The sequence below is a fragment of the Grampus griseus genome (genome assembly GCF_964374135.1).
Source record: "Grampus griseus genome assembly, chromosome: 16".
Lineage (NCBI taxonomy): Eukaryota > Metazoa > Chordata > Mammalia > Artiodactyla > Delphinidae > Grampus > Grampus griseus.
Window position 1 is genome coordinate 23,685,618 of NC_139010.1, and position 27,238 is coordinate 23,712,855.

General features: G+C 37.4%; 1 protein-coding gene across 2 annotated transcripts; it reads left to right on the plus strand.

Annotated features, from left to right (window-relative positions):
* The first annotated feature begins 804 nt into the window (after positions 1-804).
* On the plus strand, positions 805-26,179 carry VPS26A (VPS26 retromer complex component A). 2 transcript variants are annotated; one of them, XM_082674185.1, is made up of 9 exons: positions 805-899; positions 5,470-5,619; positions 12,172-12,247; positions 13,360-13,516; positions 14,153-14,317; positions 15,966-16,072; positions 19,501-19,569; positions 21,522-21,664; positions 24,424-26,179. In XM_082674185.1, the coding sequence occupies exons 1-9, from the start codon at positions 891-893 to the stop codon at positions 24,535-24,537; spliced, it is 990 nt and encodes a 329-aa protein (XP_082530311.1). In that variant the 5' UTR covers positions 805-890; the 3' UTR covers positions 24,538-26,179. The 2 variants fall into 2 exon arrangements, with proteins under 2 accessions (XP_082530311.1, XP_082530312.1); XM_082674186.1 differs by lacking the exon at positions 805-899 and adding an exon at positions 3,107-3,539.
* The last annotated feature ends 1,059 nt before the right edge of the window (positions 26,180-27,238 follow it).

Here is a 27,238-nt window from a genome sequence, read left to right on the forward strand (position 1 = left end):
TCCCCTGCATCGGCAGGCGGACTCTCAACCACTACGCCACCAGGGAAGCCCAAGACAGAGTATTTCTGAGCAGCATCATTGCGCTTTTCAGGAACGCCTTCCACCCCTCACGGAATGGCAGGGCGGTACAAGTGATTTCTCAGTCCTCCACAGCTAAGGGGTGGATAGTTCAGGAACTATCTGTGTACTTTACGAGGCAACGGATACAGTACCCTTTTTTTTTTTGGTCTCCTCATAGGTGACAAAGCTTCTGAGTTCTCAAATCTCAGAAGCTCAGGGAAAGAAAGGAAGTTGGGTAGAGTTCGAGAATGGTGGCAGAATGCCTCATCCCCGAATTGAGAGAGCACGTCTCTTGCGAGGCCTAACGCATCAGGGCCTCGGGTAACAGCGGCCCTTCAACTCCTCGGCCTAGTAACCCACCCGCAGAGATGGCCTCCCGCACGAACCTTTTCTTTCCTCCTTTCTTCTTTCCCAGCTGCTCAAACTTCCACTAGAAGTGGAACTGGGTGTGGCAAAAAGCCCGTCAGCGAACCGCCGGTCAGCGAACCGCCCCTCACGTGACAGACAAGAGGGCGCGGAGGACCTGGGGAACCTACGTCCGCCCTGGCCCCACCCACTTGACGCCACTCAGTGACCCCACCCCTCCGCCGTGGGGTGGAGCACGAGGCCCCGCCTCCAAACGGCCTCTCCTCGGAGCGCCAGGCTGACCAGTGGGGCGGGGCGAGAGGCCCGGAGGGGGCCAGTGCTGGGCGAAGGGGAGGAAGGGAAGGGAGGGGTCACGTGCGGCGAGCTGCCCGAAGTCACGTGACGAAGACGCTGGGCGGAGGGAGCCGGGGCTGGGAGTTCTCCTGAGGGAAGAGGAGTGAAGTGTGGGGCACGCGGCGGCGGCGATGACAATGGTGAGTGCGCGGCGGCCAGCGCGCTCGCTTGCAGCCCTCGCCCCGGAGCGCGCGGTGGGACGGCCAACGGCGGGCCAGATGTCGCGGGAGGGGATGCGGGGAGCGGCTGGAGGGGGCAGGCGGGCAGGGCGGGGGGGCCGGGTTAGGCCTGTTTGGCCGCCGCGGGGTCGGAGACTATTGGGCTGCGCCGCCCTTTCCCGGTCTCGGCGATGCCCGAGCACCTGCGGGTGGCGGCGCGTTCTCCTGGCCATGTCGGAGCCTCTGCCCGAGTTCCTCGATCGGCTGTGGGGGCCCTGGCTGGGTACTCGGACCCCGCCTCTGCGGGGGCCCGCCACCCCCTCCCCTTCCAAGGTAGCCAGCCCCTCTGCTCCTCCCGGGCAGCCTCGCTTCCTTTCAGGTGGGGTGACTCAAGAATCCCCCAGTTCCGGACTCGGGGGGACTCTCTTCCAGTGTTGATCGGGAGCTTGATAAAGTCCGTGATTTTTTTAGCCTGAATACGGTGATATTCTGCGATTTCCTGACCCTAGTTCAGCCTTGATGTTGACAGTTATAGAATGGGAGAGAAAAAGAGAAGGACGTTGGAGGGGAGGACGTTTTTAATGCAAAAGGCAGTAGTTTCTTGAGCGCTGTTTTAAGCGTTAGGTCTCGTTTCCCTCACCAAGCCATTCTGGAAACTTACCGCTTTGGGATGTTGAAATGGCCTAGGGAGCAGAGGAGGGAGGGAAATCTGAGTACTCTCACCACAGTTAGTGGGAAGCACCAGCGTGGGCGCGATGGCGTGTAGCTTTGTGTGTGTTGGCGATCTTCTCTAGATTTGATCTCACTTGGCTCATTTTATGGTAGTATTCATTTACTCGGTTCACTTAGCAATCTTATGTTGAGCGCCTACTGTGTGCTCTCCTTAATAGTACCTGCTTTCCCAAAGCTCACCCGGTTCCGTAAACTGCTTGAGACTTTTGGCTTATAGACCAAGCTAGGTTTATTTAAAAAAAAAAAAAAAGTTACTTTGAATAAATACATTTAAAGTCAGAAATCGAGTTGTTTTAATTTATAAAGAGAGGACAGACATGTTCATTCTTAAACTTGGAACCTTTTCCTCTTTTTTTTAAACAAATAATTACAATACTTAGGTGCTCCCAGGGGCCCTGAGCAAGACTGAAACAGCCCTTGCTCTCTTGTAGCTTGCAATCCAGAGGGAGATAAACATTTATTTGTGTAATTATTTGTTTAACGTGGAAACAAATAATTACAGTTGTGATAAGAAGGAAGTACTGGGGGACCTTGCCTTGTCAGGGAGTTAAAGAAGCCTTCTTTAGTTGAATATAATTTGCAAAGAAAACTTAAAAGGCCCTCCTATCTTTTGCTTACATTTAAAATTATTACTTTTAATGAGCTTTTGAATTATGTTCAAGAGCAATTTTTATTTTCAAGTTACTCTTGAAACAAACACAATTGTAAAGCTTTATAACACTGAAATGGGCACAAGTGTAATAATATATGTATGAAAATTTGCTGTTTCATTGTTCGTGTATGCCCTAAGTGAATAAATTTTGAGAGCCTCTCTTCTGCCTCACCTTGAGTTGCATTTCTTTACAGCCACTGGATGTAGTGAAATTTCTTCAGTGAGGGCTAAAAAGTTTGTATTTTAACATATACACGTGTAATTTTGCTAGATGGTAATGCTCAGTGTTAGGTTTACAAATTATGTGAAAAATCTTAAATTAAGCTAAATTCAGTGATATGTAGTTTACGCTACGATTGGAAAACTGTGAGAACAATTGCTCTAATATTTAAGTAGTCATATATATTGCCGTCTAGTTATTTAAAGGCCACCTAAGAGTTTGAACCTGTATATTGTCTAGTATTGCTGCTGAAAATCCCCTATTTTGAATGCTCACTTGAAGATATCTTTTCTAAAAGAACTTGGTGGTCTTTCTCGTAAATGATTTCAAAACTGCCTTCTGTAATTTCAGCAGAAGTATATGTTAATATATCCTAACTCTCTTTACAGCTTTTATTCCTTTTCCTTCTTCTGGTCTTCACCATTCTGACCATTTTTTTCCTCTTTATATATCGGAAGTATTATAATTTGATTGTGAATAATTTTAAGAAGATTTTAATTTTGTGACTTTTTGTTTGAAATACAGAAGATGCACATCTTGAAATAAAAACTTCATTTATTTATTTGGCCACACCATGCGGCTTGTGGAATCTTAGACCAGAGATTGAACCCACGCCCTCAGCAGTGACAGCGCAGAGCCCTAACCACTGGACCGCCAGGGAAATCCCTTCTGTTTTTTTTTTAGAAATAAAAACTCTAGAAGACTTTGGGTAGAGAATCTTTCTTTCAACTCCTTCTAGAAGGAAAACAAGACAAACTTTTTTCTCAGATATTTTTCTCTCTGTTATCTACATGCACAATTTTCTGGAGGCTTTTACCAAGACTAGTTCATTTTTGATGTGTCCTGGTGTAAAAAACTGGATGTTAACCCAATGCTAAATTCTCATGGCCTCATTAACTTAACCGTGTTAAAGTGCTGTAGTTTATCATCAACCTTTTGTTTTTCTGCGTATGCTACACTAGGCTTTTTTTATTCCTTCTGATCTCTCCCAATCTTAGTGTTTTGATTGTGTTGAAAAGTAAGTCCATTTTTAATTTTTAGTTATGAAATACTTCATGCATACAGAAAATAATAGAGGATAACACATAATTTTTACATATTTTTAATGCCTAAGACCTACATTTTTACATATAGTGTCAAAATAAAACTTATTGTTTACAATTACTAATTGTTGTTAATTGTGAAGTTTTATGTGACTTTTAAGTCTTTTATACCATTTTAATTAGTGGCAATTTTGATTTTATTTTATTTTTGATTATTTGATCTTCTAATATCAACTTTCAAATCCCAGTTCAGCTGTATGTGTTAAGTATATGTATGTGGGAAAAGTTACCATAATATTTCCTTTCATTTGTAAAATAATTTTTATAGTTTTCAAATCTCATTTTCCTGCAACCAGCTCTAAGAATATTAAGGGGGAATGAGAAAATTAAATTTTATTTTCCTGCTTCTATTTTATAACCCGAATTTTGGACTGTCATGTTCTACCCTTTCATAATTGCTCCTCCCACAGCAGGCCCCCCCCCCCCAGCTTTGCTGGCTCAGTGCTTTGCACATACTTGATAAATAGTAACTGATTTTCAGCTGCTATACATTCTCATATTTGTAACTCTTACGAGAATGTATACCATTTTGAGCAAGTTTTGAATTTAAAACTTGGGGTATGAAAGCTAACTAGGAAGGGACAGTGCACATGCCCTATCATTGATGTTTTTCATTCTAAGTTCAGAATAGTTTTCTAATTAAAATTGTTTGTCATTTATAATATTGCCAGGAAAGATTAAAACATCTTGCCAAAAGGAAAATTTGCTGGTTATGTCTTTGGAGTATGTCATAAGTACTAATCTGGCAATTCTTTGAGTTGATTTCATGAAATTATAAGCCTTTTGTTAATAAAGGATTAATAAAAATAAAGAAGTGGGAATTCCCCGGCCGTCCAGTGGTTAGGACTCTGAGCTTTCACTGCTGAGGGCCCGAGTTCTATAACTAAGATCCCACAAGCTGCGTGGCACTGCCAAAAAACAAAGAAGCAAGCTCAGAATTTAGGAAAACACTATCTCCTTTGATCATAGTATCATCCTATGACCCACATAGCCTTAGCAGGATCATTAGCTTGTTTGCTGTCCTCCTGAGGACAGAACTGAGCCTTAACGCAAGTTCCTTGCTCTAGATTTTGCTACTGCACCAATACTAACTTCCTGCGGGAGGGCTGGTCTTACCAAACATGCCTAGTTTTAGCTCACTTCTTTTGGGTATTCACAAAATTTACAGAAATTTAATTAGTCTCCTCCATTAGAGCCAGTTTTATTCCAAGGGCTTACTTACACAGTGTAACACATGCTGTTCAGACTTATATAGCAGTAGATTTTACCATAACTAGTACATTGTAATAACTCATGAGTAATTGGGATTGTATGAGTTTCATTATAGCAGTATAATGAAAGAACCTCATAGATGTATTACTAAAGGTAACCTTTCAAATCCAGTTGTTAGGATTAATTTTTTAGCCCCGCGGCATGCATGCAGAACTTCCCCAACCAGGGATTGAACCTGTATCCCCTGTAGTGGAAGCGGGGAGTCTTAACCACTGGACCACTGGGGTAGTCCTTTTAGATCTTTGGTATATGTTACTATTTGATTATTTATAGTGGTTACCTATGGAAATGATTGAAATTATAGCGTGTTTAAATTTGTTTTCTTTTTTGTCTTTTAATTTTATTGTGGTAGAAAACATATAACAAATATATCCTCAGCAAAATTTTAAGCATACAGTACAGCATTAACTGTATGCATATTGTATGAAATTTTAGTTTTGATGTAGTATTTGATATAAGTTGTTATTTCCTTGTGAATTCATAGATTAACTGTAGGTTATAGGTAATTAAATTTGAATTTAGAAATGTAGTGACTGACAAAACATAATTATGAACATTTTCCTTTTATTTCAGAGTTTTCTTGGAGGATTTTTTGGTCCCATTTGTGAGATCGATGTTGTCCTTAATGATGGGGAAACCAGGAAAATGGCAGAAATGAAAACTGAGGATGGCAAAGTAGAAAAACACTATCTTTTCTATGATGGAGAATCTGTTTCAGGGAAGGTAAATATTTTGTTTGGAGAATTACCTAGTTGTAGCGTATTAGAATTAGTCATGAGAATGGCTTGTGCTGTATCTAAATTTGAATGATTTTATTAGAGATGGAAAATTTTTTTCAGAAGGTCAGTTAAATCCTTGATTCAATAGAACATTTACAGGAAAGATTCTTAAACTGGAAGGGTTACAGGGGCAGAGTCTAAATTAAACTGTGTGGAAAATTTTGTGTGTTTGTGACTATGTGCATCTGTTTAACTTCAGACACTTTCTACAGTGGGGCTGTGATCCACTTAAAGTTTGTTTCTCCTTTAACATAAAGTTGAGTTGTGGAGATTGGGGATAATTCTCTAGTATACCTTTCTAAAAGTTTCTTTCTCATTCTTTATAGCTTATCTGTCTGTACTACTGTCATTGTGTCTGTTGATCTCATTTCTTGATACTCTGTAGAGGACTTAAGTACATTTGGAACGTGTCCATGCATGGTCAGATACATTTATGATACCTTCTGTGGTTTAACTTTTTCCTCCTTTTCCTTACCAAGTGATGTATAAGATTATTCTTATACCTTATGAAACATGATTAGTACTCATTAGTTTGTGATACTGAAGAATGGTAATATCCTAGATAAAATCAAGTCATAAAACATTTGAAATAATTTTTCAATTATTTTCAGTATTTTTGAAATATTAAGAGTTTCTCTCCCCTGCTTGTTAAGGTGATACATACACATGGTAGATAGTTTGGGAAATAAAATAATTATCTATATTCCCATCATATGGAAATAATTCACTGTTAAAATTTGAATGTGTTTCCTCCTCGTCTCTCTGCATTAGTTAATGTATGTATAATATATTAAGCATAACTTTTCCCTATTATTGGATATTTAAATAGTTTCTACTGTATTTTTCAGACTGCTTGTAGTATATCACTGTATCTTTAGTAATACAGGCATGTTTTTAGTTATAAAACTTTAGTACATAAGTTTTTCTCCAAATTTCTGTAGGATAAGATTACTTCCTTAGAATGAATTCCTGGAAGTGAGTTGCTGGACCAAAAGACGTGAATATTTGAAGGGTATCAATACATATTAACCTGGAGAATTTGCATCAAATCACATGTTCACTTAATGCCTTGTTTCACTCAGGGTAGTACTGAATATGGTCACTTTTTAATCTTTGCTATTTCTATAGGCAAAAATGATATTATTCTTTGATAGCATTTCTTTGGTTACTAGACAGGTTGAACTTAGGTTTATTAGCTATTTTACTGCATCGTCTATTCTGGTCCTTTGCCAGTTTACTTACTGATGTCTTAGTGTTATATTTGAAATAAATTTTTTGCTTTTCTACTTTACTCTCCCTTTAAAATGATGGGGAGAAAGAGAAGAGGCCTGGAAGAGAGCAGACAATCATTAAAAGGATGGAACATGTCAAACGAGTAAAGGAAATAGTGTTGGTTCTGTAAGAAACTGCCAAACTATTTTCCAAAGTAGCACTACCATTTTCAGCAATGAATGAGAGTTCCTGTTGTACCACATTCTAGCTAGCATTTGATGATGTCAGTGTTCTAGATTTTGCCCATTCTAATAGTTTTGTAGTGGTATCTCATTGTTTTAATTTGCAGTTCCCTAATAATATGATGTTGAACATCTTTTCATATGTTTATCTTCAAATATATATCTTTTTTGGTGAAGTGCTTGTTCAAATCTTTTGCCTAATTTTCATTCGGGTTGTTTGTTTTCTTCTTATTGAGTTTTAAGAGTCGGAAACAGCCCTTTTTGGAAAACAGCCTTTTCTCAGATGTGGCTTCTGCAAATATTTTCTCCCAGTTTATGGCTTGTCATCTTACCTTCTCATTTTCTCGCTACATGTGTAAATTTCCATTTCCCTGACATCTAATGAGGTTGAGTGACTGTTCATATATTTATTGGCTATTTGATGTCCTTTGTGAAATGCCTATTCAAGGCTTTGGGTTTTGGTGGGGAGTTTTTTGGGCTCATTTTTATACTCAGTTGACTTTTTTTCTTATTGATGTGTAGGATTTTTTTTTTTTTTGGTATGTTCTTGATACGTGCTTCTCAATATAGAGTCCTTTGCATATGTATTATAAATATCTTTCTGGCTGGATTTTTCACTATCTTAATGGTATCGTTGGATGAACAGGAGTTCTTAATTTTAATACTCTACAAATGTTAGTGCTTTTTGTAACCTGTTTAAGATATCTTTGCCTACCGTATGGGCATGAAGATGTTCTCCTGTTTTTCCTATAATTTAAAACAATTTTACATTTCACATTTAGATCTTCAGTTTTTTGGAATTGATTTTGTCTTTGTGATATAGGAGTCAAGGCTACTTGTTTGTTTGTTTGTTTTTTCCCCACATGGATATCTTATTAACCCAGGACATTTATTGAAAAAGCCATCCTTTCCCCCACTACACTGCAGCATCACCTTTGTCATCAGCCAGAGGTTGTATGAGTCTGTTTCAACATCTCTGTTCTGTTCCATTGGTTTATTTGTGACATATACTTTCATTTTTTATTTTTTTCATTTTTTTTAAAGATAGCTTTATTGAGTTGTAATTCACATACCATAAAATTCACCCTACTAAAGTGTACAGTTCAGAGGTTTTTACTATATTTGCAGAGTTGTGCAACTGTCACCACTATCTAATTCCATAAGGTTTTCATCACTCCAGAAGAAACACCATACCATTAGCAGTAACTCCCTTGGTGCCATAAACTGAATGTTTGTGTGCTTATAAGATTCATGTGTTGAAACCTAATCCCCAGTGTGATATATTGGGGGGGTGGGGCTGGGGGGGGTTGGGAGATGATTAGGTCATGAGGGCAGAGCCCTCATGAATGGGATTAGTGTCCTCAGAGAAATCCCATGTGCACCTTCTGACATGTGAGGACATAGTGAAAAGACAGCCGTCTGTGAACCAGAAAGCAAGCTCTCCCCGGACACCAAATCTCCTGGCGCTTTGATCTTGAACTTCACAGCCTCCAGAAGTGTAAGCAATAAATTTATGTTGTTTTTAAGCCACCTAGTCTATGGTATTTTGTCATAGCAGCCAGAATGGACTAAGACACCTAGCATCCACTAATCTATAAATGTGCTTTCTTTCTCTGTGGATTTGCCTATTCTGGACATTTCATATAAATGGAATCATAAAATATGTGGCCTTTTGTGTTTGGCTTCTTCTACTCAGCATGATGTCTTCAAGGTTTATTCCTTTTTAAAAAAATTTTGGTAAAAAATATATATAGTAAAATTTACCATATTAACCATTTTTATGTGTCTAATTCAGTGGCATTAATCACATTCACAGTGTTGTGTAATCATCACCTTTTTTTTTTTTTATAAATTTATTTTATTTATTTATTTTTGGCTGTATTGGGTCTTCATTGCTGTGCTCGGGCTCTCTCTAGTTGTGGAGCAGGGCCTCCTTTTCGATGCAGTGCATGGCCTTCTCATTGCAGCGGCTTCTCTTGTGGCAGAGCAAGGGCTCTAGGGCGCACGGGCTTCAGTAGTTGTAGCACTTCAGTAGTTGTAGCACGTGGGCTCAGTAGTTGTGGCTCCCGGACTCTAGAGCGCAGGCTCAGTAGTTGTGGCACATGGGCTTAGTTGCTCCGCGGCACGTGGGATCTTCCTGGACCAGGGCTCATACCTGTGTCCCCTGCATTGGCAGGTGGATTCTCAACCACTGTGCCACCAGGGAAGCCCCCGTCACCACTATTTTAAAAATTTGTTCATCACCCCAAACAGAAACTTTGTACCCATCAAGCAATAACTACTCTTTTCCCTTTTCTCCCAGTCCATGGATACCTCTAGCCTACTTTTTTTTAAAAATAAGTTTATTTATTTATTTATTTTTGTCTGTGTTGGGTCTTCGTTGCTGCTCACAGGCTTTCTGTAGTTGCGGCGAGGGGGGGCTACTCTCTGTTGCGGTGCGTGGGCTTCTCATTGTGGTGGCTTCTTTTTTTTTTTTTTTTTGTGGTCGCTTCTCTTGTGGTGCACGGGCTCTAGGTGCATGGACTTCAGTAGTTGTGGCATGCAGGCTCAGTAGTTGTGGCTCACGGGCTCTAGAGTGCAGGCTCAGTAGTTGTGGCACATGGGGTTGCTGCGTGCATGTGGGATCTTCCTGGACCAGGGCTCAAACTGGTGTCTCCTGCATTGGCAGGCGGATTCTTAACCACTGCTCCACCAGGGAAGTAAGTCCCTCTAGTCTACTTTTTTTCCTATAAATTTGCCTGTTCTGAGCCTGTTCTATTTCATATAAGTGGTCATATAAGATTTGTCTTTTTGTGTCTGCCTCATTTCATGTAGCATAATGTTTTCAAGGTTCATTCATGTTGCAGCATGTATCAAAACACCATTCTTTTCTATGGCGGAATAATATTTCAGTATATATCTGTGTAGTATATGGATGTACCACACTTCATCCATTCATCAGTTGACGACATTTCAGTTGAGGATATTTGGGTTTCTATTTGTTGACTGTTATGAATATTGCTGTACATTTGTGTGTTAAGTTTTTGTGTGACTGTGTGTTTTCATTTCTCTGGTGTGTATACATAGGAATGGAATTGCTGGGTCATACGTTAACTCTATGTTTAACTTTTAAGGGAACTGCCAGGCTTTTCCAATGCAGCTGCACCATTTTATATTCTCTTCAGCAATGTATGAGGGTTCCAGTTTCTTCACATTCTTGGCAATACTTATTATTGTCTGTATTTTTTATTGCCATCTTAGTGGGTGAGAAGTGGTCATAATGGTTTTGATTTGCATTTCCCCTAATGATGAATAATATTGAGCATCTTTTCATGTGCTTATTGCTGTTTGTATGACTCTTTTGGAGAAAAGTCTGTATATATCCTTTGACCATTTTTAATTGGGTTATTTGTCTTTTGATTGTTGAGTTGTAAGAGTTCTTTATATACTCTAGATACAAGTCTTTTGTCAGTTATGTTTTGCAAATATTTTCTCTATTTCTGTGAGTTGTCTTTTCACTTTCTTGGTGGTGTCTTGAAGTACTAAAATTTTCTATTTGATGATGTCCAGTTTATCTTTTTTAAAATTTCATTTCTCATGCTTTTGGTGTCATCTGAGAAACAGTTGCCTATCCAAGATAATGAAGATTTACACCTATGTTTTCTTCTAAGAGTTTTGTAACTGTAGCTCTTACATTTAGTTCTTTTATCCATTTTGAGTTAATATTTGTATATGGTGCAAGGTAGGGATCCAATTTCATTTTTTTGTATGTTGAGATTGAGTTGTTCCAGCATTATTTGTTGAAAAGAATATTCTTTCCCCATTGAATTGTCTTGGGACTCCTGAAGCATATACTTTTTAAAGTTAAATTTAATTGCCGTCTGTCAAAAAAAGCTACAGAGAAGGAAACAAAATTACCCATAAGCATACATTCCAGAAGTAACTCCTGTTAAGAGTTTTTTCTGTAGTTTAAAAAATATAATTGGCATTATACTTGTATACAGTTTGACCATGCTTCCTTCATGTGACATACCATGCACATCTTCCCACATTATTAAATATTCTTTGACCTTATTATTTTTATACTTTAATTATACTCCATCATATGATGTACTACAATTTGTTTAATTATTTACTTGTTTTTCTGAGATATTAATTTGGAAGGCAGGTAACTAACTCATCCTGGTCACAGATATATGGAAGATATAGAAGCATGAATATTTTAATTATGTAGTTTACAGACAGAAGTAACTGAACTTCGGTTTTTATTGGTCCTTAATTTCTGTTGTCTTTTGAAAACACTATTTGTAAGAAAAGCTTTTAAGAGTCATGCTACCCATATTTTTTATAGTAAAGAATAAACCCGGAAGTATGCTTTTTGGTATGTTAGCTAATCCTTAAATGTTTCGAGTTTTGTTTTTAATATGTATGTACTTTATAGATATTTTGTCAAATTAAAATGTTTAAAATTAAGGTTTCCATTTGGCACATATGAATTTAGGGATTTTAGATTATATATTTAATTTGAAAAGTACGTAAGATAATCATACTCAAAATTTAAATCTTTAGACATTCTGTTTTTAGGATGAGTAGCAGACTCAGGGCAATAAGCATTGCTTTTAAGATCAGGAATTATAACAATATATTGTTGGTTATAAAAGGCTGAAAGTGATCTTTAAGATCAGTTCTTAGAATTAGTAATAACCTTACATTAAAATGCTGTTGTAGAATTTAACTATTTGACCTGAAAACATATTTGAATAGTTGAAAGTTTTCCCTTTTATTGAGTCTTTATAGTTCTCCAGCTGTAAAGAAGGATTCCTTACTAACAAAGAAGATGCTTTAAGTGTACGTATAAGTAAGAGGTTCATTACTGATTGTATATGAGTAGGTTTTACCTTCTCTGGCGCTATAAGGTCTAGGTAGGATCTAGGTATGTGGTGGTGTCTCAGACTTCAGAAATGAATACCTGAAATATTTATACATTGTATTCATCTGGAAGCAATCTGCTAGTAGGCCCGAAAAGGATTGTTAACATCTCTTACAATTTCATGTTTTGGCAGGTAAACATAGCCTTTAAGCAATCTGGAAAGAGGCTAGAGCACCAAGGAATTAGAATTGAATTTGTAGGTCAAATTGGTGAGTTTTAAAATAGTATTACTTTTTTTTTCTTTGATAACTGAGTTTGAAGAGAGTTTAATTTGGCACTTAGCTTTATGGAAAGAAGGAATTGATTTTGCGTAATAAAAGAGGATTTATTTTATAAACATTAAATCATGTTTCTTTTAATTGTATTAAATGATATTTGACTAATCCTGCCTTTATTTGTGATTAAACTTAATTACTAAAAGTGAAAGGAGTTATGTAAGCTACCAGCCTTGAAAAATAATTCAAGTAAATTAGTTTACTCACTGAAATTTCCATCTGCCTACATTTTTCACCAGGTTTATTCACAATTAGCAGTGTCACCTTCATCCTTCACTTTCTAATTACCCATGCCATTTGTCTTCCTAACTTAGTGTGTACCTGTAGCCAGACTCACTTGTCAATAGAAAATTCCATGTGAAAAGGAAAAGTGTAATTTCTTTTTGACTTAGATCAACTTGTGTATGTTTCCATATGTGTATTTCAGAGACATTCTTGATTTAGTAGGAGTTAAACTGTATAAATCTTTTGGTACTGCAGATTCGGAAAAGAGAAAAGAAAATACGTCCTAGCTTTCTAAGTTTTATTGTACATTTTTAAAGTATCAAAATTGGAATGGGTGGATATTTATTTACATGTCTATTTTGGATGAGATTATATTTAAGGGGCAAATTATAGTAATTAACTGATAGTTGATTTTAGTCTTTTGCGTATTATAGTTTTATCAAGGTAATATATTTGCCTAACTAAAGCAAAACAAGACAATACATTTTTTGCCTAGAAGGGAGGAAGTTCAAATAATTGCTGGAAATATGTCTGTTAAAACAGCTTCATACTGGGCAAACCCTAAATGCATTAAAGGAATGAATTCATTTTTTTATAATAGAAATTTTCATTTTGCTATGCTGCTTGAATTTTTTTATGCCTAAGTGGAGCATAATAGTGAGAAAGATAATGGAATTTAGATCATAGCTCTAGTATTTAAAGTGGAGACAAATCCAACTACTTCTTTTTGTAAAAATTATTTGCTTTGGAAGTAGAAGTTTGAGTTTTAATGAGATGGGTATTAAATATAATTGGTCTTTTTGCTTTTTAAAATTTCTTAGAACTTTTCAATGACAAGAGTAATACTCACGAATTTGTAAACCTAGTGAAAGAACTAGCCTTACCTGGAGAACTGACTCAGAGCAGAAGTTATGATTTTGAATTTATGCAAGTTGAAAAGCCATATGAATCTTACATCGGTGCCAATGTCCGTTTAAGGTATGAACGTGTATCAGAAACTGTAGACAGAATCAAAACCAGAAAGTAATGACTACTATTGAATGTCTTATTAGAACGTCTAATTATAATTTTGGACTGGAAGGCTTAAGATTTTTTAAATTCTGTCAAAAAATTTTTTTTTTTTCTGGGTAATGCTCATCTGATGTAGTAAGAGCCTTCTGTAGTTTTAGAGAATCCTATTATGAGAAGTTTTAGTCATACACTTCCCTGTATGAATCGTTCTTAGGTACTTCATTTGTCCTGTAAATGGAATTACTCTCTAAATCCATTAGTTTCCCAATGAATCTCATTTAGTGTATGGTTAAGAAGTGATCTAGAAAAAAAGAAAAAACAAACAAAAAGCAGTGATCTAGAGAGATGTCCTCAAGTAGGCTTGATGATGGTGCTTCAAATTGATCTAAAAAGTATGTACACTGTTCTTAAAATTGAACTTTGTATTTTTTCTATGGTGGGGGCATTTATTTAAAAATTAAAACTTCTTCATGAAGTAAATGGAGTAAATTGATCCCTAAGGAGTTCCAGCAGAGAAAGCAGAGTTGCAGTTAATGTTTGCTTATTTAAAACACTGAGATATATCACAGGAGATTTAACTTGTCCTCTCCATTAATTTTGTAGGTATTTCCTTAAAGTGACGATAGTAAGAAGACTGACAGACTTGGTAAAAGAATATGATCTTATTGTTCACCAGCTTGCTACCTATCCTGATGTCAACAATTCTATTAAGATGGAAGTGGGCATTGAAGATTGTCTACACATAGAATTTGAATATAATAAATCAAAGTAAGTACCTTTCACAAACAGATAACATAAATGTTCAGGGAAAATTAAGAAATAAACCTTTTATGTCTTTGTAAATTGGTCAAGGTAAGGATAGAATCAACATTAATCTGATGTTAACAGACCAACAGAATCTCTGAGCTGAAAGAAACTTTAGGAATTTAGTTTTGTTTCTGACTCAGCGCAGACGTCTTTATTATTCTATTCCTGGTAATTGACCATTTTTTATAGAGGATCTCACCATCTCAGAAGGCATCTAATCCTATGTCTCAAAAAATTTATCTTCTTGTCTTGAGATCATTTTAGCTGGTCATCTCTTTAAAAATAAGCAAAAATGCTCTTTTTCTGACTACATGAGCAATACATTTTTATTATTAAAAAAATTGACAATGTAGAAAAGTCAAAGGAAGTAAAAATACCACATATTTTCACCATTACTACTTAACCACTATTAAATCCTCATGTATATCTTTTCATGGGAGGGGGTATATATGTTTATATATGTTGTGCATTTTCAGAAATGGGCTCTTATTTTATTTATTAATGCCTTTTAAAGCTTTATTATGGAAAATTTCAAACATATACCAAAGTATATATCTAACAATATTAATAATTTCTTAACCTCGTCACATATTTAGTCAGTGTTCACTTTTCCCTAATTTACTCATAAATGTTTTGTCGCCATATGGTTTGTTCAAATCAGTATCCAAAGAAGACTTGCTCAAATCCAGTGGATCCAAACACACTACATTTGTTTTTTTATTCTTAAATCTCTTTTAATTTATAGGTTTTCTCTTTTATTTATTTATTTTTCACTAAAGTTTATTGTTGAAGAAATGGATGTTCATTCTTTTGTCCCCTTCCTGTGCACTCTTCTGTTACATCATTTTTATTACTTGTCATGTCTCAGTTTATATCACTGAAATTGTGATACACACGTGTTCAGGGTCTTAAATTATATTGTTGATAAAATTATTAGATAGTTTAGGACCTAAAACTTGTCACTGGAAGCCTCCTTTCAGACTAACATAATTGCATTAATCAACTCTTGGGATATTATTTTGAGATCAAACCTGGGAGAAGTTTAAAAAAAAAAAACCCCTCTGGGAATTACAGGAATTCCTAGGTTTGCTACCATGTTATTTCAAGGTCCCTGGAAAAGTCTTTGATTAGTAGGTATTACAGCAACAAACTCAATTTATGGAGTCTCTCTTTGTGGCCAGGTGATTTGTTAGCTGCACTATTCTAGCACTTGGAGTAATACTGACACTAAACCCATGTGTAGAGTTTTTAATGTTCAAAACATCTTCATACACCAAATAAAAATTTTCAGGCATAAAAATCTTAATTTTCCATGTTTAAGCTCTTTGGAAACTAAGTTAACCTCTACATAGGGACCAACAATTAATCAGGCTAATTCTTCCCTCTGAGGTGTATCGATGGTCAAGTAAACTTTGCTTCCTTATTTTTATAGTAAAACGATGAGTACTTTTTTCAAAAAAGAACATTAAACACATGAATGGTCAGAATGGTATTCTTAAATAGTAATTATCCTACAGATACCTAATAAATCCTTTCAGGACATATTTCACTCCTTTTGTTTGTTTTGTAAACTGATATTTAGTAAGTGACAAATACTCTTTCCCCAAAGGTATCATTTAAAGGATGTGATTGTTGGAAAAATTTACTTCTTATTAGTAAGAATAAAAATCCAACATATGGAGTTACAACTGATCAAAAAAGAGATCACGGGAATTGGTAAGTTGAAGAGTATTTGAACTGAAATTCATTTTAGTTGAAATTTTGAAATCTTAAAATATTGTTTAAACTTAAAATAAATATCCACCTTGGAGACTAACTTTGATACTTAATATTGCTGGCAGTGAGTTATTCATTTATGTTTTTAAAAAAATTAATTTTTGAATACATAATAAATTCACATCGTTCAAAAATAAAGTGTGAACGATTATACAGTAAAAAGTGTCCTGTTTATGTACTCCAGCTACTCATAGGTGATATGTTTGTAAGTTTTAAAATCCTTTAAGTATTTATCCATATACCTGCAAGTGCCTCTACATTACACCCTCCCCCTTTTTTTAGTTAAGTGGTTATATACAATACATACTTTAGAGTTCTTTACATATCAATGTGTGGAACACTTCCTCATCTTTCTTACAGTATTCCTTTCAATGGGTGTACTAGCTATTGGTGGACATAACAGGTTGTTTCTAGTCTTTTGCTATTATAAACAATGCTTTAGTTAATAATATTATTTCACATATGTGTTGGTTTGTGTGCAAGATAAAATCTTAGAAGTGGAATTGCTGTTTCTAAGGGTATATTCATTTGTAATTTCAATTCATATCAGTTTCTCCTCTTTATGGACTGTACCAGTTTGCATTACTACCAGCAATGAATGTAGGAGGGTGCCTCTTTCTCCCTGTATTCTCATAAGCATGATGTTACAAAACTTTTAGCTGATCTCATGGGTGGGGGAAAAGTTTAATTCATTTTTCTCATCTGAGTGAGGGTGAGCATCTTTTCATGTGTATAAAAGCCATTTGTATTTCTTTTCTGTAAACCACCTATCCATATCCTTTGCCCCATCTCTATTGGATTATTAGTCTTTTCCTTTTGATGTGTAGAAACTCTTTATATATTAGGAAAATCAATCCCTTTTTCTTCTGTTTTTTTTTTCTTTTTTGGCTGCATTGGGTCTTCGCTGCTGCGTGCAGGCTTTCTCTAGTTGCCGCGAGCGGGGGATACTCTTCATTGTGGTGCACAGGCTTTTCATTATGGTGGCTTCTCTTGTTGCGGAGCATGGGCTCTAGGCACATGGGCTTCAGTAGTTGCAGCATGTGGGCTCAGTAGTTGTGGCTCACGGGCTCTAGGGCGCAGGCTCAGTAGTTGTGGTGCACGGGGTTAGTTGCTCCATGGCATGTGGGATCTTCCTGGACCAGGGATCGAACCCATGTCCTCTGCATTGACAGGCGGATTCTCAACCACTGCACCACCAGGGAAGTCCCCCTCTTTCTGTATTAAGAGCAGCAAAATTTCCCCAGTTTGTCTTGCTTATGGTGGTTTTTGCCATCTAGAAGTTCTTGATGTTTACGTAAGTCAGATTTATCAGTTTTTACTCTTATGGATTCTGGGTTTTATACCACAGTTAGAAAGGCCTTTTTTACACTGAGGTTCTAAAAATTTTCTGTGCTTGATTCTACTAAAGTAATACACTATAGTTTAGGAATTTTAATTAATTAAAATTAAATTAAATTAATTAATTAAACTTTTAATTCATTTGGAATTTGTCCTGATGTAAGAGATCAGCTATGGATCCAACTTTACTTTTCTCCAGATAGCTGACCAGTTGCCCCCAAATCTTCTATTGGTTCATAACTGCTTTTTTTTTTTTTTTTTTTTTTGCGGTACACGGGCCTCTCACTGTTGTGGCCTCTCCCGTTGCGGAGCGCAGGCTCAGCGGCCATGGCTCACGGGCCCAGCTGCTCCGCGGCATGTGGGATCTTCCCGGACTGGGTCACGAACCCGTGTCCCCTGCATCGGCAGGCGGACTCTCAACCACTGCACCACCAGGGAAGCCCCATAACTGCTTTTTAATTTTAATTATTATTATTTTTTTGGCCACGCCATGTGGCTTGTGGGATCTTAGTTCTCTGATCAGGGATCAAACCTGTGCCCCCTGCAGCGGCAGTGCAAAGTCCTAAGCACTGGACCATCAGGGAATTCCCTGATTTTAATTAATATTTAGATTTAGTTTGTTCCCTTTAACTTTGCTGGTTTTCTGCCAAAAAGAATTTTAGACAACACTTTTTAAGAATTTATAATTGGTAGTCATGATTTTAAATATCTGTAATTTCTTAATCTCCATTTTTCACCTGCTAATAAAAGTTAAAGTGATTAGGGACTTCCCTGGTGGCACAGTGGTTAAGAATCCTCCTGCCAACGCTCAGATGTGAGTTAGAGCCCTGGTCCTGGAAGATTCCACATGCCTCAGAGCAACTAAGCCCGTGCGCGACGACTACTGAGCCTGCATGCCACAACTACTGAAGCCTGCGCGCCTAGAGCCCGCACTCCCCAACAAGAGAAGCCACAGCAATGAGAAGCTTGCGCACCTCAATGAAGAGTAGCCCCCACTTGCCGCAATTAGAGAAGGCCCGTGCACAGCAACGAAGACCCAGGGCAGCCAAAAATAAAATTAATTAATTAATTTAAAAAAAAGAAAAACTGTCTATGGTTTAGAGAATAAAAAGACAAGCCACAGACTGGGAAAAAAATATTAAAAAAAAAGTTAAAGTGATTTAAAGATATTAAAACCAAACTTCAGGTTCCCATTTGTTGTTTAAAAAGAAATTGTTTATTTAAACATTTTTTTCTAGTTATAAAAATTATATTCAGTTCTGGAAAATTTTAAATAAAAAATAATTTGTACTCATAGTCCAGAACAGACCTTAGCCTTTGCATATTGTATATTTCACAACATTGGGATCATTACTGTGTTTTAGTGTACCTTTTAAACTTATCTCATTGACTTTTTAAAAGAACTGTATGTATGTCAGGTATTCACTTTGATGTTTTGTCTATGTTAAAGTTAACAAGAGAAAACATTTTGGGTGTTGCAGAGAAAACTAGCATGTCAGTGCACTGCTATGCATTGATAGTTTCTATTTTAGCAGATATTAGAAATGATAGAAGGAAGTCTGTGAAGATTATTTCTGAACTGTGTACAGTTGACCCTTGAATAACATGAGGTTTGAACTGCATGGGTCTACTTATAGCAGATTTTTTTCAGTAGTAAATATTACACTACTACATGATCTGCAGTTGGTTGAATCCACAGATAGGGAGGAACCGTGGATAGGGAGGAGTGGAGGATACAGAGAACGGACTATAAATTATACACACGTTTTCCTGTGTGTACGGTCAAGCGCCCCAGCCCCTGCAGTTTTTCAAGAGTCTATTGAATTACTTTGGGAGGAAGGGAGTGCGATCTTCAGTTGGGTGGTAAGTAAGTGTAGATCAAGAAATAGAAAAGAATGATCAATATTTTCACAAAAGGGGAAAGTAAATTAGTACTAAAATAATGTAGTCAGAAAATAGGAAGAAGGTATAAGTCTGGAGATCATATTCTAGCAGTATTTAAATTAATATCATTTACATTATTGCACTAGGACCCAGTACCACAACAGAAACAGAAACAATCGCTAAATATGAAATAATGGATGGTGCACCAGTAAAAGGTAATACACTTTTCATTTACTTTTAAGTTACAGGTAGTGCAGATAGCACTGTTCATGGCAGATTAGTTTGAAAGTATTTATTCAGTGTGAATATATCTGTGAATTCTTAAAACGATTCTTACAATGATTTTTAAGATTATCTTTGTATAAATGCTGAGAAGACTATAGTAGTACTTCCTAGTTTGAAATAAGGTTTAATTTTTTACTCAGTTTAAATTTAGAAGAGACATTTATGGATATCTCTTCCCTAGTTCTGAATTTATAATATTTTAATTACCTTTTGTTACAGTAGTTTCTCTCTGTAAATCTTTTTTACTCATGCTGAACATAAGGTGCAGTATAATTAAGTATTCATTGTGGGATTTTGGAGTTCTTATATAGCCCTCAAGAAAATAAGCAGTTCCCTTAGTAGATAATTTTCAGTGTCTAAGACAATGAAGCCAGTATTTATCATTTTAAATTTATGTCTTTGGGTTTTTCTTACTCTGTTAGTAATTACTTCAAAGAGTAGTTACCATTTACTGAGTACCAACTATAGATGAGGCATTGTATTCTCAGGCGCTGTCAAGTTCCCTACCACACTTTGAGTTAGGTAGTGGTAACCCTTATTTTATACATGAAACTGAGATGTAGAGGTAAAAAACTTGTTAAAGGTGATATACTGTAGGGGAGGCAGAACTTTCCCTCTACCCGTCTTAGATTTTCAGCTGGAATTCTTTAACAAAAAGATCAATAAGAGAAAAACAGTTGATTAATGCATGCAGTACACATCACCCAGGAGAAACCTCAACAAAAAAGTAACTCAAAGCTGTGACTTAGAATTTCAGCCTATATAGCATCTTCAAAAGAACAATAAATTTGGAGAGAAATGACTGGGCAAAGGAAAGCAGTTTAGGCTTCCCAGGGCGGCAAACTACGGGCAGGTAAATATGTGGGAGAAAACCAATGGAGTAGGCTTGTTTGCAGGTTCCTCTGGTGCCATCCCCGGCCTGAAAAAAGGCTGTCTTCAGTAAAAGGAGAATTTATATCCTGCCTTTAGGCAGAACAGGGGATTCTTTTCTGATTTTACTGCTGCTTAATTGCCTTCAGCTCAAAATAATCTGTATGTCAAAGAGGAATATTTTTCGGTGACATATTCTGGTTTCCTTCAATATCTAGTCATTGCACAGTTGGAGTTTGAGTCCAGGGGTTTCTGACTCCAGGACTCTTGTGTGTGTACTCTTGTGTTATGCAACATAACTTTGTAAAATTCCAGCAGCCACAAATTTTTATGTAAAGTGATGGGTTGTACATCTTTAAGGAAATAGATATACATAAGAAAACTATTACATAAAAAGGATTCAAAGCAGAATATGCAAATAATTATTCTTAGAAAAAGAGAAGCCATGAGAATCTGAATAGCAATCTTTTTGCTATTGCTTCATTGCTAATGAAGGAATGTCATCATTCTAAACATGTTTGTTGCTTTGGGTGAATTAGTAGTAAGTATTCAAGAATTTATACACATGATTAGAAATTATGGTACAGATGAAACAGATGGTTAAGTGACTTGGCTGGAGTTGGGATTCAAATCCAGGCATTTTGGCTCTAGAGCAGTGGTTCTCATCTAGGGGCAATTTTGGTCCCCCCTCCCCAGGGGACATTTGACAATGCCTGGAGACATTTTTGGTTATCATATTTGGGGACTGCTACTGGCATCTTGTGGGTAGAGGCCAGGAATGCTGCTGAACTTCATACAGTGCATAGGACCTTATCCATGACAAAGAATTATCGGGCCTAAAATGTCAATAGTGTCAAGGCTGAGAAACCCGTCTAAAGCTTTTGTTATGCTGCTGTCTTGTGAGGAACTGAAGCATTAATGTCTTCTCTATGATGCTTAGTTTTAGGTGTTATGTAGCTATTGATATATTTAATCATCCTTTAGAATTAAATGGAAATTGCTTTTCTTTCAGGTGAATCAATTCCAATAAGACTGTTTTTAGCAGGCTATGACCCAACTCCAACAATGAGAGATGTGAACAAAAAATTTTCAGTAAGGTACTTTTTGAATCTAGTCCTTGTTGATGAGGAAGACAGGAGGTACTTCAAGCAGCAGGTATGGTGCCACCCAGATGTTATTTTGTTCTGTGGCAATTCCAAAAACACCTGGAAAGCAGCCATTTTTCTAAGCTTTATTGTACTGAGCAAGTGGGGGTTTCTAAGTAAGTGAAAACACTGACAGTATGTTATAGAAGTAAGCATGAATGGAACTATGTTGTAATCCATCTCTTCCCGGTCATTCTGCAGGACTCCAGAATGGGCTATAATTTGGCAGGGCTTTTTTTTTGTTTTGTTTTTTTTAAATTTAATTTTGTGGCATGCGGCATCTTAGTTCCCCTGCCAAGGATCGAACCCGCGGCCCCTGCAGTGGAAGTGACGAGTCTTAACCACTGGACCACCAGGGAGGTCCCTGGCAAGGCTTTTATTTTTCTCTTGAAACCTTTGTTTTTTTATAAAAACAATACCTGCTATTTGTTTTAAAAAAAAAATCAGGCAATAAAAAACAATGAAGTAAAAGGTCAACAAAAATTCCACCACCATTGTGATTAGTTTTCTAGACAAATTTGTATATGTGCTTTTAGATCATTATTATGCATATTGATCTTTAATTTGTTTTTTCAGTCAATAGTATCTTGAATAGCTTTCCTTTATCAACAAAGATTTCCTTTATCACTTTTAATGACTGCATCAACTTGATGGATTTGGGGGTTTCCATTTTTCCATAATTAAACAATCTTCTTATAAATGTTTTTGAGATGACCCAAATCTAATACTTTTTTTTTAAATCTATGGCTGCGTTGGGTCTTTGTTGCTGTGTGCGGACTTTCTCTAGTTGTGGCAAGCGGGGGCTACTCTTCGTTGTGGTGCGCGGGCTTCTCATTGCAGTAGCTTCTCTTCTTGCGGAGCACAGGCTCTAGGCATGTGGGCTCCAGGCGTGTTGCGGCTCGTGGGCTCTAGAGCACAGGCTCAGTAGTTGTGGTTCACGGGCTTTAGTTGCTCCACGGCATGTGGTATCTTCCCGGACCAAGGATTGAACCCATGTCCCCTGCATTGGCAGGTGTATTCTTAACCACTGTGCCACCAGGGAAGTCCCTAATACTTTCTTTTTTTTTTTTTTTTTTGCGGTATGTGGGCCTCTCCCCTTGCGGAGCACAGGATCCGGACGCGCAGGCTCAGCGGCCATGGCTCACGGGCCCAGCTGCTCTGTGGCATGTGGGATCTTCCCGGACCGGGGCACGAACCCGCGTCTCCTGCATCGGCAGGCGGACTCTCAACCACTGCGCCACCAGGGAAGCCCCCTAATACTTTTTTTTTTTTTTTTTTTTGCACTGTACGCGGGCCTCTCACTGTGTGGCCTCTCCCGTTGTGGAGCACAGGCTCCGGACGCACAGGCTTAGCGGCCATGGCCCACGGGCCCAGCCGCTCCGCGGCATGTGGGATCTTCCCAGACCAGGGCACGAACCCGCGTCCCCTGCATCGGCAGGCGGACTCTCAACCACTGCGCCACCAGGGAAGCCCACCCCTAATACTTTTTTAATATAAGATGTTTATCATAAAACTTGTTCTCATTTGAAAATCAATTAAAAGCCTTTGGTGAATTTTGAATAAAAAATAGTGATTAGAATGGTCTTCTGTATTCGGAATCAGATTAATAAATATTTGAATGTCAGTTGAGTGTTCAAAACTAAATAAGAAATTATTCTGGAAAAAAAAAGGAAATTATTCTGTGTTGAGTACTGTGATGAATACAAAAGCTACCTTTTTAAACATGGTTTGTCCTCAAGGCCCTCACATTGCCGATATGTGGAAAGAGAGAGTGTGTATAATTAACAGAAAACTTAAGTAATAGTTTGACAGTAATTGGGAAGAGAGAAAAGTTACTCTGCTAATGCTGCCATAATGCTGTATAATTAAACATAGGTGATTTATAATTTCAAATTAGATTATATGAAATTTACAATTTCCAAATCAATTACATATTGTGGCCCTATTGAGTAGTATATGCTTCCCACGGGCATTCATTTGGATGTTTAAATTCTGCTATGTTGGTTAAAAAACAAACAGCCTGCCATGACTTTATGAAGCAAGTAATTTTAAGAATTTAGAAGAGAAGAGATCTCAGGATGTATTGGTTAGGGTGAGACTTAGATAGGCAGAGGAAGAGGGATTTGAAGAATATCAAGGGGAAGATGGAGGGAAAGTTTAATTTGAAGTGCGTTAGATGCAGAGAGTAACCCAGTTTGGCTGGTGGGGTACTGGGGTCTAGGTAGGGAAGAGAGTGATGTTGATAAATTGGATAAAGGTTATGGAGGGCTTGAATGCCGGGTTGGAGATTTATCCTGGAGGAACTGAGAACTATTGGAAGAGTCATCCAAGCAATGTTTTAGACTAATCTGGAAGTGATAGGAAGGATAGCTTAGAAAGGGGTATCAGGCAAGGGAGGGAGAGCCATCTACCAGGAAGCTATTTTAGTATCTAAGGTTGAAGTGACAAGGGCTTGAATTTGGATAAGGGCAGTGGAACAACAAACAAAAGGTAGATTTTAGGAATTCTTTAAAGCAGTAATAGCTAGGACTTTGTGCCAGATTGGATTCATGGTGGTGGCATGCATGGGTGCTGGTGGGAGCAGAGTTGCCAGAAGGGGAGGCCCAAGATTAGAATTGGAAGAAGGTGAGTCAATAAGGAAAGAGGAGGGCTTTTGTAGGGAAGAAGTTAGTTTTGTTATGGTTAAAATTGAAGTGGCATTATTTCTATGGTGAAAATATAAGGAATAATATGAGGACATTAATTTGTTGTCTTGCATTTGTCTTCTAGGAGATAATTTTGTGGAGAAAAGCTCCTGAAAAACTGAGGAAACAGAGAACAAACTTTCACCAGCGATTTGAATCGCCAGAATCGCAGGCATCTGCTGAGCAGCCTGAAATGTGAACTGAATAGGAGAAAAAAAAGAAAAAAACTCCTATATCTGTTGAGATTGAAGTTCGGCAGGTTAAAGATGGTCGCAGTGTGTAGGGCGGGGAAAAGGCCAAAACCCCATTTATGATAGTCTTCCTTTATCTTACAGTGCTGAGTTTATTTTATGACATAACTAAATGTTATTCATGTATATACATTTAAAAAGTGCTTTCTTTGAAACACTGGAACTTTCTTAAACTGCCGTGTTGTTGTTTTTTTAACCACACACTTTCATTTAATGATAAGCACTCAGCTGTACATCAGCATAAACATTAAAGATTTTCATGTGAGTAGGTTGGTATTTGTAATTTTGCTTTCTTTCTGCATAATGTTGATTACAAATTCTTTTATTCTCCTTTTTCATGCTAATGATTACCTCTTATTCTCTACACGCAAAAAATTAAACATTTTGTGTTCAAATAAAATTAGAAAAACCTGAGTGGCCCTTAATCCTGCAAAGATTTAAAACATGGCATCTCAATATTTTTGAAAACTACATTTTTGTTTTTCCATACGTGTTTGAGAAATGCATATGAGTGTTTCGTTGTAGGTGCCTCTGAGCCTACCATTTCATGGCTTCCTGAATTTTGTTCTCTTTGAAGTCTTCTGTGATGTGAATATTAAATTTTTTTCCATAAGAGATTATGTGGCATGTCATTGCAGCTTTTTTTGGGGGGGGTACCATATTAAGTAACCATTTTGCTACTACTATCAGATAGGTACCACGGTATGTTTTCTGCAATGTGGAGTTGACTCTGTGTTGGCATTTTAGTTTGTTGAAACTATATAATTTTTCCATAAATACTTTGAAAAAAAATTTTTTGATTTAAGGAATCTTTTTAGCACATATATGCAAATATAATTTTCTTGCAAATATTCTCTTCCCTTTTCAGGGGAAAATTTGAGGATGGGGGACTCAGGAGAACTGGTGAAGTATGTAGTTACCCAAATCTCGACAATTTCATGTTTGTTAAATTGGAAAGTTGACTAGTTCAAACTCAAATTTAAACCAGTTCATCCACTCTGTTTAAATTTTTTTAATATTAAATTCAAGTATTGTTCAAAGCCTCTGAAAAAGAAGGTTGTAGTCATCTGTTTTTATGCTATGCATGGGGTCTGATCGCAAATACACTAAATGTGGGGTGTAGGAACTAAAATGAAGCCTGTTGTGTGAAACTACTTTCACTTACGGTTCATTGGTTTTTGTACCAATATTTTTTTATACACTTCAGTGCAAGTCTTGTCAGTTAACCTTACTTTATGGGTAAGCTAAGTAACCCAAATTACATTTCTTTAAGCCTGTTTTACTACTATGGCACTTTGAAAAATGGTCAGTAACCAACTTCTTAACTGGCAAAAGGTTCCAGGTACCATGTGCTGGAGCATCTATTTTAAATGTGGATATCTGTGAATGGTAATGTTTTCCTTCATGTAAGTGCCTGTTCAGAGTTTCAAAATTTTAAAATGCCAAATATTTTCATGGTCACTTGCATGTAGTAATCTGGAAAATATTCAAAGAAAAATTGAAAAACAATTGTATTTAACCAGCCTCAAATTGTGCAACCATGATGTATAATAAAGAATTTGAAACATACTGAGCTTGCTATGTGAATGATTAAAATATTTATATTCTCAAATCTCTTCTCATTGTCATATTTATCTTTGGGGGCAGGATTGCTCAGTAGTTTAGGAAGCTATAATTGTGATGATTAGAAGGTTTTAAAAATATTCAATTTCAATTTTAAATATATAATGCTTTTAATTAGGTGGCTTAAAACACTGTCATAAATAGGACGCTTATTCACTTGGAACTTTGTTGCATAACCGATTTAAAAAATAAAAATTTGAACTCAGTATTTGGTGAACTGTAAAAAGTTGGCCAGTTAATTAGAAATGAACTGAAAAAGAAATTGTGTCTTTAATAAAGAGTACAGTATCTAATCCAGTGGTTCTCAACCCTGGCTGCACATTCAAATCACTTTAGGAGTTTTTAAAAATAATCATGCCAGGCCCTATCCAGGCCAATAAAATCAGAATTTCAGGGGCCCGGACAGCAGCATTTAAAAACTACCCCAGGGCCTCCCTGGTGGCGCAGTGGTTGAGAGTTCGCCTGCCGATGCGGGGGACGCGGGTTCGTGCCCCGGTCTGGGGGGAGCCCACGTGCCGCGGAGTGGCTGGGCCCGTGAGCCATGGCCGCTGGACCTGCGCGTCCGGAGCCTGTGTTCCGCAACGGGAGAGGCCACAACAGTAAGAGGCCTGCGTACTGAAAAAAAAAAGAAAAAAAAAACTACCCCAGATTGGGGCTTCCCTGGTGGCGCAATAGTTAAGAATCTGCCTGCCAATGCAGGGGACACAGGTTCAAGCCCTGGTCTGGGAAGATCCCACGTGCTGCAGAGCAACTAAGCCCACGTGCCACAACTACTGAGCCCACGTGCCACAACTACTGAAGATAGAGTGCCTAGAGCCTGTCCTCCGCCACAAGAGAAGCCACTGAAATGAGAAGCCCCGCACCGCAACAAGGAGTGGCCCCTGCTCGCTGCAACTAGAGAAGGCCCGTGCACAGCAACAAAGATCCAAAGCAGCCAAAAATAAATAAATTTATTTAAAAAATAAAAACTACCCAGGATTGAGAACCACCGTTCAAACCATTTAATTAGTTATTTCTCTCGCTGGT

Bases quoted from the DNA above. Each gene is read 5' to 3' on its own strand.
- VPS26A (XM_082674185.1), top strand. The intron at 5,620-12,171 runs GTAAATATTTTG...ATGTTTTGGCAG, and splicing joins GAGAATCTGTTTCAGGGAAG to GTAAACATAGCCTTTAAGCA. The intron at 13,517-14,152 runs GTATGAACGTGT...TTAATTTTGTAG, and splicing joins GGTGCCAATGTCCGTTTAAG to GTATTTCCTTAAAGTGACGA.